The 13,206-nt window shown below is 41.3% G+C and overlaps 1 protein-coding gene across 2 annotated transcripts in view; it reads right to left on the bottom strand.

Moving 5' to 3' along the window:
• Positions 1-1,344: 1,344 nt before the first annotated feature.
• Positions 1,345-13,206, bottom strand: part of LOC117462692 (low-density lipoprotein receptor-related protein 8-like) — a 146,155-nt gene continuing 134,293 nt past the window's right edge. For both annotated transcript variants that reach the window (XM_034104963.1, XM_034104964.1), the window contains 4 exons: positions 12,639-12,791; positions 9,705-9,992; positions 6,422-6,490; positions 1,345-3,818 (listed from right to left, as the gene is read on the bottom strand). In XM_034104963.1, coding sequence (XP_033960854.1) covers positions 3,478-3,818; positions 6,422-6,490; positions 9,705-9,992; positions 12,639-12,791 — 851 coding nt within the window. In that variant the 3' untranslated portion in view covers positions 1,345-3,477. The remainder of the gene's footprint in view (positions 3,819-6,421; positions 6,491-9,704; positions 9,993-12,638; positions 12,792-13,206) is intronic.

The following is a 13,206-nucleotide window of genomic DNA, read 5'->3' as shown; positions in this document are numbered from 1 at the left end:
ATCACTTTGTACGTGGATGAATGCGTAAAGCAGCTCAGTCAGAATGGACTCTAAACATGCTGTAGGAGCAGCTTCTTAAACGCTTCAACATGAAAAACACAAATAAGCCATTCATTCAGTCGTTTTGCTGCTTCAGCCTTAATTGGCAACCAGCATATAGCAGGTAAAATAAAGGTTAGAAAAAGAAGACATTATCCTACATTTGAGCAATTTACACCAAGAAAAAGTAAACACAATGTACGTTATTAGCAGTGTGTTTGTTGACTTAGGTTATATCTTTAATCCTGCATGTTCTGCCACTCTGGAACACAACAATCTCCCAATCACACACATTTGACATATATGTCCTATGGTTGTTAGAGCTAAAGTGTTGGGCTGTTTATAGATCCAGCAGACACGTAGCAATATCAGCATCAGCATCAGATTTTAGGCTGACCAAATGTATGTCTGTCCAATATCCACCAACCCTTTTTGACCATACTAAATCCTGAGGGAAATATCCAACTCTTTAGCTTCTCAGTGCCCATCTGTGTTCATTAGCTAGCCCCTAATCTGTGAATCCATCAGCTACTCTCCTGACGATTATAAGCCTGTGAGGGCAAAAGCCAATATGTCCTGGGTTCTGGTGAAGCTAGCAGATATATATGAGGCCAATGCTTCCTTTTCTGTGTCCTGCTCATTGTTTACAGTCCGATTTATAACTTGAGAAAGGACAATAGAGTTTGATTGTTTCACAAGTTGCCAGTTTACAAGCTAATAAAGCGCTAAATAGCCAATAGGTTCCAAGATTGTATTTTGTCCATTGGTTCCTGCATTCAACCAAAGCATGCTCAAACTTGATTGGTCAATACTATTCTGACTAACTATATGTTCTGAATGCACCCCAGGTTTTAATTTAGAGTTTAGCTACAGTAGTCGCTAACTTTAAATGGCTACTAAATGGTACCGGCAAATAACTTAAATGCTGACAGTTGTTTTATCATTGGTTTTTCGCCAAAAGACTTCCAGAAACTGGAGCCGTGAACCGGAATCAAACAGAAAAAATGTCAGGCCGCAAAACCAAAACAAGCTAAAACATGCTTCAAGACTTCATACACGTGAGGGGAGTGGTTGGGCTTGGGAAGAATTCTCTGTGAGTTTGCCACACAATTGTCATTACACACATTTGACACATCGTTGTTTTAAAAGAATTACAAATAAACAACAAATGACTGAAAAATAAAAGGATATTCAAGATAGCAGATCTTCAATGAAAGGGAATAATTTTTCTTTGAGCAGAATGTTTGTGAAATGTTTCATATTTGATATGTTGTAGAAAAAAGAAAAAAAAAATCACACATTGAGGAAATTTTCAGTCAGATTTTATATATCAATATATAGAGATATTCAAAAGTAATCCATTACAGAAAATCAAAAAGTGGAACCAGTTTGGTCTTCATACACAGTTTATCTTTGCATGTACAGTAGTTGGCTGATCCCTGTCTTTATCTTGAAAAACACTACAGGAGAATACAAAAGAAAATCAACCAAAAGGCACAAATAAACAAAAATTAATCATCTCCGTAATACTCAGGTTGTCGGGAATGGGACGCCATATTTTACGTGGGCAACAAAGAAAAGAAGGGTTGCACAAAATAAGGATGCTAAGTGGTGCACGGCAAGAAAAACAACACAAACCACTTTGGTGGATTATTCAAATCTTTACAATCAGGGAATGCAGTGCTCTGCTGTTATACAAATAAATTAATATACCCGTCGACACTTTATCTAAAATCTTATGTACATCTTTTTCTTTTACATAATTGTATAATACATTATCAAAAAACCTTATGAAAACATATTTACAAATCAATGAATCAAAAAGCACCCTCTTCTCAAGTGTCACACGCTGTCTCATACACACACTGTCACACACATAAACTTACACACACGTTCACACACTGTTTCCTTACATGCAGTCCACATTACAGAAGGCATTCTAAGAGGGTTGTGCAACAGAGAGCATACAAAACGGTTCAAATATGGCTGTGGGATGAACGTTAGCACTCACATGCATAATAATGAACACACACACACCCACACACACACTTTTAAGGTTTATAAATAGGGGAATGACATAGCTAAACCAGCACATGTTTCTCCCCTTTGTTACATCACAGTCAGATTTTTTGTTTTCCGTGGTTACATCACATGACAGGTCTGTTTTCATCATGCCACCACATGGCACCATCTCAACTGTCTGCTCTGATATCACAGATCTGAGGGGGGGAGCAGGCTTTCAAATCCAGTGTGCTTCTGTGAGTGTGTGCGTGCATTTGTGGTGTGTGTATGCCTGGGACAATGAATGGCTGCATTGTCAGCTGGTGAGCGATTATGCATGCCGTTTGTGTTTTGGGAGGGCGAGTGCATTGTCTCCGTTCTCTGGAGAGCAGCGGGGTTTTGCCATCGCTGCGCCCCATGTGTATTCATGTGCGCATTTTGTCACAGTCAAAAGCGGGTGATCAAATAAAAGTGTTAACACTCAAGGGGTTCTCTCCACCACGTAAACGCTGCGGCCTGACTTAAAGCTGGAGTCTATTGCTTTTTCTCAAACAATTTAACATATAAATAAGTCACAATGAGAAAGGACTTGCGCGTGAAAAAAAAAATCCACTTTCCTTTTAACCGCAAATTCTCTGTTCTCTAAATACTGTTTGTCTTCTCTCCAATCTGCAAAACTCTGGGGTGTCAAATAAAAACATGTCCCCTTAAATCAATGCGGTTTCTCTGCACTCTGAAATAACAAATCACCCTTGAGAAGCTTTCCCTGGAACCAGAGAGAAAGGCCGTAATGTGGGTGGTAACCTTTCTTTAAAATCAATCAGGATGGAAAAAGTCTTACTGAAGGACACCCATGCAGGGAAATTGACGAAAGCCAGCTCCAGTAATGACGGTTGATTACATTTGTGATCGATTCCAACGTGAATCTGTACAGATTATCCCGTCAACGCGGATACTGTATCAGTTTCAGAGCTTCTCCTTTCTAAACAGGTGTTCCAAGAACTCTGCGGCCCAACAGGAATAACACAAATTTAGAAAAACTAAACACAAAACAGGACCTCTCAGTAGCCACGTCACAAAATATACGACACGCAGCACACTTACCAATGCAAGAGACTCAAAACGATGAAACAGTCTGACTCCGTATTCCAGTTCAGGTCAATGTCGGGTTCACGTTACAACACATTAATAATGAATTCTCAGCGTTTACCGGAAAAAAGTAGATCCTGCTCCAGCACAGGAAAGGTATGAAACATTTTTCTTAAAGAACCATGTCAGTCATTAATGTGGCTGTTTTTCAAATGGAATTTGGCATAGGACATGTCTGAACGTAACACTTGATGTTCGTACCTTCTACAAACTCAGTCCGTGTCCCCCTGACTCGCTGTGTGTGCATGTGCCTGAGCGGCCGTCTCCCCCTGACTCCGCCCCCGGGGGTCACTTCGCCGTGGAGAGCATGGGCTGCTCCGTGTACCAGTGAGTCCCCGGGTCGGGCATGCTGCCCCCCAGTGGCAGGGCGATGAACTGCGGGCAGGTGCCGCCTCCTGCTCCCACCACACCCATGTTGACTCCTGGCGGGTACGGGTGGTGGTGCACGTGGTGTCCCATGCCGTCCGACCGCCCGATGTGGATCTCGTCCTCCTCTCCCTCGCCGGTGGTCTTGCGGTAGACGGGGTTGTCGAAGTTCATGCTTTTGGTGGAGTTGCTCCGCCAGTTGCGCCACACCATGTAGACCCCGGCACACACCAGGCCGAACACCACTGTGGCAACGATAGGAACTGCATGCGTTTAACACACAGTGGCAGGGACAGGGGAAGGGGAGCGTTAACGAGGCAGAACCAGTCCATGGCGTGAAATGGGGGGAGGGGCAGGAATGCGGGGCACATATAGGGGGGTGTAGGGGGTTAAGAGAGGTTTTCTGTGTGGGTGGCTTAGCAACATCAAACACCAAACAACAGATTTTAAAGACAGACTCTGAAGCAGCTGTGCAAAGCACTTTGCCGCCCAATGGGATCATTTCCTGAACGCCTACAAATATAAAATATATTGCACTTAACCAAATCGGATGTAATTAATATCAATAATGAATTAAGTTAACATTTACAAACATGAAATCAGTGTCGCATGTTAGTGTTTTAAATTGGCTAACATGATGCTTACAGTAAACGTATTACGTTATTAGAACTGACTTTAAATAAAAAATAAGTACCCACCAAAAAAGGAGTTACATGATTGGAACATTTTATATATTTTTTGAAATCAGTCATTGGTCAATCGGTCATTACATTGATGGTCATGTTATTACTTAATTGGATTTAATTTATGTGTGATCAGGTTAAGTGCACAATTTTATATTATTTTCAAGAAATGATGACATTATCAGGCTAGGAGCGCTATAACTGGCGTGGCTTTGCAGTAAATTAGTTTTAAACTTTGCTTCGGGAGGAAAAAGTGTAACTCTCCTGTTACATCACAATATCTGGGCAACTCAGCCTTAGCTAATGTCTCTTGAATAAGCATTGTGATTTAATAATGAATCATTAAATGACAGCAATGAAGTACCAATAAAGATTATATGTTGTGTTTTTTCTCGTCTGTTCCCTTTATGAAGTATTTAATGAGAACAGTCTCTGTAAACTAATACTGCCTTTTCTTTTTCATTGCTTTAGCCAAGGGCAATATTTTCCAAACATAAATTATGTTTTTCTTTTTCTACAGCCCTAATATATCTACCCTTCATTGCATGAACTGTTCTTTGGTTGACATTGGTTTTTAAAAATGTTTTCTATGGCCTGTACGGAAGGTATGAAGGGCCTTGCTTGGAATTTGTATTAAACGCCGTTATCTCAAAATCACAAGTTGATTATTTTGTTTACAATATTTGTAAACTCTAGATAACAAGATAATCAACCTGCCGAAAACTAAAGGTTGTTTCCTCAAATGACTTTTAAGTTCATCAGAGTTTAGGACTGCCATGCTAGCATACATAGATTGGCGTCGACAACAATAGCAGCCAATTTAATCTGGACATGTTGGATCAATGAGTGTCTATTAAAGATTTACACATGTATGCATCAGATTGTACTTGAATCAAGGTTTAACACCTCTTTTTAAAATCAGATTCAGGACAGTCCTCATCATCTAGGGCAGGGGTGTCAAACTCAAGGCCCGGGGGCCAAATCTGGCCCTCAACTTCATTGTATGTGGCCCGCAAGAGTTTGCAAAGAATATAATGTGTTTATTACACGGTTGAATGCCGCTTCACAGAAGCACGTTGTACATAAACTACATGTCCCACAATGCATCTCATTTTGTGACATGCACACTGAACATTGCCCTAGACTTCTGCTTTCAGACGTAGTTAATTATGAAGTTCAATAATAGTTATTGTGCTTTTTATCTTGTTGTTAATTATTGTTTTATTATTTTATTATTATTTATTTATTATTATGTGTTATTTTATATTTGTTCCCTGCACTTTGGTCAACTGAGGTGGTTTTGAATGTGCTATATAAATAAATAAAGATTGAAAGTTACAACCGGCCCTTTGAGTGCAACCATAATGCTAATTTCGTCCGCGATGAAATTGAGTTTGACACCCCTGATCTAGGGAGAAGACTTGCTCATATGCATATAACAACGTAAATCAAGGCATTAATTACAAATGTATGCCCATATTTTCTGTTTCAGTAATGAATCCTTTCCAGCAGTCATAATTCAAACCAGCATCATTCTCACATATCATGAGAAAACGAAATAAATATTAACTTGCGATTTGGAAATTGCGGTGTTAAAAACAAACTTCTCATGCAGGGCAGTTCTCGGCTTCCGTAGCCTAGATACAACTATTGTAGCAGTCAGTGAGAAATGATTTCTTAACTAACAATTGTTTTGCCTTCTTGCTGCAAAAAAGTGTGCCAACAACACCAAGACAACAGGTCATGAAGAGCCTGGCTGTAGCAGAACCCGACGCAGCAACACAGTGTGAATAATGCAGCGTGGCAGCGATGTCGGACGCACACAACATGACTCAGTGAGGGAAGAGCTGTGTCAGTGTGAATGGGCTGAAAACACAGAGGCCACGGGCAGCAGGTAGACAGCTGCTTCACACACACACACACACACACACACACACACACACACACACACACACACACACACACACACACACACACACACACACACACACACACACACACACACACACACACACACACACACACACACACACACACACACACACACACACACACACACACACACACACACACACACACACACACACACACACACACACACACACACACACACACACACACACACACACACACACACACACACACACACACACACACAAAAAATAAGGCTTCCGGGGACTTACCGATGGGGATGACCAGTCCCAGAACAGCCACTGTCAGGTTCTCGCCCATGAGGAAATGCTCTCTCCCGGCTGAAAAAAGAGGAAGAGGGTCAGAAAAGAGTGAGAGGGGACACGAGTGAGGAACGGGATATTACATGTGAGGAATAGAGTCAGCGATAAGCAGGTGAGAGAGATAAAACTGTAGTGGGAGCGAGAGACAGATCATGAAAAAGAGGTTGGAATAAAAATGAAAGTCGGAGAGGGACATGAAGAGCTGCTTGGCATTTGTCAGTGTGACCTTGACTCTACCTCTGACCTTCCATATTTCATCCATCCATGCTCCATCAGGCTTCTATGTAACCTCACACTCACATACCACATACTTACTGACACACTTATTTATGTGCAGTTACACATGCCCTCGCAGACTTACAAACACCCCAGAGTCCACACAGAGCACAATTTATCCAAGGAAAGACGACATTTTTAAGGCGATAAGGTAGCATCCATCAGTCCTGTTAGAGGCTGTGGAGCGTGGTTGGTGGGGCGAGTAGATACCTCACCTAATGTCATCAATGAGGAGGAGGTTAGCTACACTATGAGTACCAATAGGACTGTAGAATGCTGTGCTTGCAGGAGATGAGGTTGTCAGGTGAAAGTGCCCCTTCATCAGAGAATTGGACACCGTCTTTTGTTAAAGCATGAATTGGCTTCTTTTGAAATCATCCAGAGAAGCACAAAGGTCACAGGAAAAATGTGAATCACAACGTGCTGGATTTCATGAAGCGCTGGTAAGAATGTGATTTGATGTGAATACATTCTTACGTTTATGTCTATTTATTATTCCAAGAGTTTTAAGCAGCATTTTCAGGATTTCAACATTATGAATTCACAAATAGGCCTGTCATTACGCACATTTAGTTTCTTACTTATTGTACTCTATCTTGATATGACCAGGAAAACGTTTACATCATAAACTTATTTTCCGAATTATTGTAAAATACTTGAACAGTACCTTGATATTATCCAGGTTCTCAATTTATAGTACAATATTTGGAAATGACTTAGATGATGTTATGAACTTATCTTAAATAATCTTTACGTTTCTGACTTATTGAACGATATATGGACATGATGCCAGATTAAACAGGTTTTCCTTGACTTTTAAGACTTGAAATGTGCGCATTTCTAGTATAAAAGAGCCAACGTTTGGGTTTTCAGGTATTGATGTTCAGTATATATTTATTTAACTTAAAGTGGACCTATCATGCTATATTTGAAACGTATATTGTAGGGCCATACCTATATAAAGTATATAAATATAGTTTTTTTTTCAAAATACCAAACAGATCTTGCATTTTAGCCATGCCTCATTTCGCTCCATTTGCTCTTTCCAGCGCTGTTTTTGCAGGGGTCTGATTCTGTGAGCTGCAGCTGACCACGCCCCCCTGCAGGAGAGGGGAGTTGGCAGTTACTTTGGCATTAGGGCAGGGATATCTAGATACTTTCTAGATAGGTTTGACATAATGAATTGTGCTACTTTTAAAGCAAGCAACGCTGTTTTCAAATCTGTAATCAAAAAGCTCCTCAAAAACACTATCGAAGCAGTTCCTGCCGTTGCTACGTTAGTTCAAACGGTAACAACGGACTACTTTTCTTAGCGGATGCATGTCAATTTAAATACAATACAACTATTTTTTAAATCGATAAAATCATTTTCTAAATCCATAAAAGCATTTCAATTAATATTGGGAGTCATGTCGTTACTTTGTTGAGAATGTGGCCATGTAATAAGCGGGATAATGTGCAGAATAATAATAATAATAATGTGCAAATAAAACCTTCATGCCGATCTAGATCCCTCCGCTTCGCGTCGGGCTCCTGATCAGCCTGTCGGTGTTCTTTTCCCCATAATGACCGCGTCGCTGCACATTATCCCTTACATATGATGTAATTTTTTTTATGTTACATGTGTAACTAATTTCCTGCAGGTCACTCTTGAAAAAGAGATCTTTTTATCTCAAGGGGCTTTCACCTGGTTAAATAAAGGCAACAAACAAAATACAAACAAACAATGATTATATAGAGTCATTATTCAATTGTTTTAAAGCAGGAGGCGCAAACGCTTGCCTCGGGGAGGGAGAAAAAGAGCTACAGCGGAGAATAAACAGAAGGGCAACCATGGCAACCATGCAAGGGAAGTCTTCTTCGCTGCTTTTGTGGCAGACTACAGCGCCACTTACAGGCCTGGCATATGTACTACAGCGTCTCCAGCGCTTTCGAGCAGCAATGGCCAGCCGTGGCCCAACCTCTCATTCCCCTGATAGGTGGAGAATTGACGAATAGTCGTAGCGCTACCGTCCTGACGTCAGGACAGTATTCAAATCTGGATCAGTCTGTATCAGATCCGTTGCAGCCCCTTTTTTAGAGATTTGGGTATGGAGGAAAATAGAGAGGGTTGTGTTTTCTGACACTTGGTGAGTTCCCTGGAACACATATTCATGTATAAAAGACGTACAAAAGTGCATTTTGCACGATAGGTCCCCTTTAATATTAAGTTGTTTGCATGTGTAATGTAACTATATTATTATATTGGTGGTATAAAAAATCGTCCTCAAATGTCAATAACACTAGGCGCTTTCACACTGGAGTACTTTTCCCTTTTAGTTCCTGGGATTTTGCGTTCACACCAAAAAGAGAACTTAGTTCATGAGAACTTTTCCCCCCTTGTCACTCCCTGCTAGAGAGCAGGTACTTTCCCAGGGAGAAAAAAGTTCCAATTTGTGATTGGCTGGGCGAATTTCAAACCACGCCCTGTAAAACTCTGAAAGGTTTTGTGGAGCCACCATTGTATTTGCTGGCATTAGCATTAGCATTAGCCCCGCGCACCAACGGAGAGAGAATAACTTATGACAACACAAAAGAAAACATGGGAGCGGTGGAGATGAGGAGGTGTTGGCTTTCTGGCGATCTACTCGGAAGGCTTCAGTAGAAGCTGCTGGGACTCCCAGCAGCTTCTACTGAAGCCAGTCCCCAACTCCGGGGACTTCGGGTGGCATTATACACCGTTAAGTTGTTTACGGCCTGCCAGTAAACCCAAAGCAGAAGAAGAAGAAGTGATGTCAGTGGCTTCATTTGCGTAATCTTCCCTCAGGGACTTATTCCGGTGTGAACGCGATCTGCTCTTTAGTTCCGTGCTGGGAACTAAGTACGGCAAAGTGCTTGGTGTGAAAGCGGCTACTTTTTTCGCAACAATTGATGGGACTTTGTATTGTCGTGTCAGTGCTTTACACAGCCCACTCACAGTGTTGCGATACGCTGCTGTCCCCCCCCGGGGTGGTGGTCATCACCATCGCGGTGGCGGTGGAATGGGAGCCCAGTGCCTTTGACTCCTGTGACGATAAAGGCTTGAGAGTGGAGAGGGGTGTGAAGGGCTCGGGGCCCCCAGAGGGAGCTGTGGTCAGGTGGGGGGTGGCGTCAGCCTGCGACACTCCTCCTGAGGGAGGGGGGAAGTCTTCCACATCAGTCGCTCTGGTGCCAGGTGTGAATCCAGTGGGAGGTGAGGATGCTGGTGTGTCGTTTCTTGGTGCTGCTGCATAGAAGGAAGAGGAACCATAGAAACCTTCAGCTGAGAAACTGATTTACTGATGTATGATTCATTAGAAACATCTTAACAAACCTATTGAGCAAGAGCTTCAATGCTTCCTTTTTATTTCCTTTAGAATAAGATACACGGGACAATCCTCTATAATATTATGTATATATTGCATAATGTGTTATGTAATCAGGTAGTATAATACAATCATACCTATTTGGATTCATCACGAGCAAAGATTTATGTTCACATTCCTTTTTCCACCTTGGTATCATACAGCAGCCACTAAATACTTCCTTTGTAAACACCATGACAACTTTCAGTCAGGAACATTCATGGAATACAACTGTCCTGGGACCATCTTTTAAATGGGTTCTGCTGGCTAAGCTCTGTGCTAAATGAAGCCAGTTATAACCAGGCAATTCTAAACCCAAACTACTTGTATAACATAACGTGAATATGGCAAAATGAGCTTCAGAAAGACGGCAACAATACAAATATTTTCGAAAACAGGTAACAATTGTAAAGATGACGTATACAAGAGGACATCTTTTGCTAATCTTCAGGTTCTTATTTCTATGCTATGCCTCTACTGTGACATGTCTCCATGCTTTAATATTCAAAAAGCTCTTTATTTTTCTCATACTGCCTGTGCTGCAGCACCTCTTTTCATCCTCTGTCTGAAACCAGAGCGCAGTCTTTTAGGCATTTTGGCAAAGTTGTTAGATTTAGATTTTTTTTAATCAAAAGTAGGAATATAGATTTATACAGGCTTATTTATTTAGCTTAAAAAGGCATTGCTACCACTCTTTCCTGTTATTGTGTTTCTGTATTATTTGTTTTGTCAGCAAATGTTTCTAAAAAGAACAATACATTTTTCAGCATTAATCCACTAGGCAACTGCCCAAAATCCCTAAAGTTCCCCTCTGATGACACTCAACACAAAAACAAATAAGAGCTTACTTAAAGAGTCTGTGACACGAGTTTCCCCCATCATCCAAACCCATCAATTTGAGTAAATATTGTCCCCTTGAAAACCGTTACTGAACTGATTTTGGATATTTGTACTTTGATAACCATTAATCTGCCCTTCAATGTTGACCATATCCTGGATCTGCTCGGGGATTCTTCAAGTCCCGCCAAATTATGTGTGACGTCATTGCGGGCACAGCGCTCCAGCTGCACCGTCCAGGATCCCAGCTTCTGCATGTAAACCTTTATATATATACAGTCAGATGTAAACTCACGACGGCGCACACAGCAGCAAGCTCAGACAGCGATGACAGTTTAATTTTGAACGTATCTGAGAGCTCATATGAGGCTGAAGGATCGGTTTATGTTGTATGATATCTGTTAGAAATTTAGGAATGAGGTGCGTCAATATGGGCGATCATACGGTCATGTAGCCAGTGGTGGAATGGGACTAAAAATCATCCCGGGACTCTCGACCGGCCCACTTCGGTACCGCTAGTAAATTGTCAACGGGGGGAGTGGGGGATGTCAGGGGCGGCGGGTGCTGTAGATAGTAAATGTAAATATGTAAATATTTGTGTCACTGCATGCTGGTAAAATACAAATATAATGTATAATGTCTGTGTCTTTAACATTAGCGCTGCTAGCCACCTGTGCCCTGTACTACGAAGCCAGTTCAACAGACCCTGGATATGTTTGAGTAACAAACAAACTAACAACAACAAACTAACACACGAGATCTCGCTAAGTGGTCCTACGACGCTGGTTATCAACTCGGTAAATCAAGCCAGGGTTTCTCTCTCCAGCTGAGAGCGCGTTCACGTCTAAGACACGAGTGGATCTGACTTTAATTACATTTGACTCGTGTTTTGTCAACATAATATGTTGCTTAAAATAATACTTCTGCATACAGTATGTGACGCTGTGAGTGTTGCACGGCCAGATACGGCTCAGCTGACTCAGATAAGGAAATATATGATAAATTATGATATTATATGATCGATGATCTGATTGATGATGTAATATGAATGAATGATAATCATCATTCCTCATGATCATTTAATGTATCATATGTTCGCCACATTGACATAAAAGCACTAATAAATGTAGTTTCATCCACTTGAGTTTACAACTACAAAAATAATCGATTTGTTTTTATATCACATCCTATGGGAGGAAATTCAGTAGCTCTCACTACCGATTTTTAATCCTAATGTAATCATCATCTTCACCACAATCATTTATGTTTATGTCGCCGAATTGACATGAAAGCACTGACACATATGAATATACTGTAGTCAACTTCATTAAAACGTTGTCCGTTTGTCCGTGTTTGGCTCTCTCACCGCACAGTGAAGCGTTCCCGCATTGACGTCACTTCCGGCTTCCCCCAAAACTTCAAAATGAGTCGAAGGAATTTCCCCGCGATGTTCGAAATTATTGATATTTAACGGAACGGTATCGCTTTTTCTTTTTTAAACTGACGTTTCGAGATGACTGGTAGCCCAATATTTCATTGCACAACAGTTGTTGGGATGCTGTCACAGGCTCTTTAAGAGGTGCAGAATGTGATTATCTCCAGAGTAAGCACTGTGGCGCTCTGCCCGATAAATCCCTTTAGGAGCTATTGATTACTTAATACACCCAATTGAAAGGGGTAAACACGCTCACCTGGAACACAGCCTCTCATCTCGGGCCCCAGGTCCTGCCTGTCGGGGCAGGCGCAGGTGTATTTGGGCGAGTGTTCGGTGATCTGCGGAGCCTTAAGACACAAGTACTCGCAGCCTCCATTGGCCACGCTGCCTAGATTACAGCTGTCTGGGCCTGGAGAGAAAGAAAGAGTGACATGGAGAATTAAACAGTTGTGGTTATATACATACGATTATCCCTTATTCAGCATTGGGAGTGAGTAGGATATCAGTGAGAGACAGAATATGTTTATTTTGTGAACTGTTCTATTCTCTTTAAATTAAACCTTTTACAAAGTTCAAACCCAATCTAAAAGAACAAAACTGTGTTGCCTATGGGATGGGTCTAATAAGTGCAGTCATATTTTCTTGGCTCAGTGTGAATGCTCTCTAGTTTGTTAATTCTTTCGGATGAGTGTTGCTGTTTTTGTGGCTATCAAGCTTTTGTCTTGGGGACTTTTTGTCTGTACGTATTGTGTGATGGTGTTGTGTTTTTAGCATTTCTGGGTACAAATTAAGTTAAGGTACATGTGTAATTTAAGCTAGCAATA

This window comes from Pseudochaenichthys georgianus, chromosome 17 (assembly GCF_902827115.2).
Source record: "Pseudochaenichthys georgianus chromosome 17, fPseGeo1.2, whole genome shotgun sequence".
NCBI lineage: Eukaryota > Metazoa > Chordata > Actinopteri > Perciformes > Channichthyidae > Pseudochaenichthys > Pseudochaenichthys georgianus.
The sequence above is the reverse complement of the archived record's forward strand: the minus strand, read 5'-3'. Positions and strand labels throughout refer to the sequence as shown.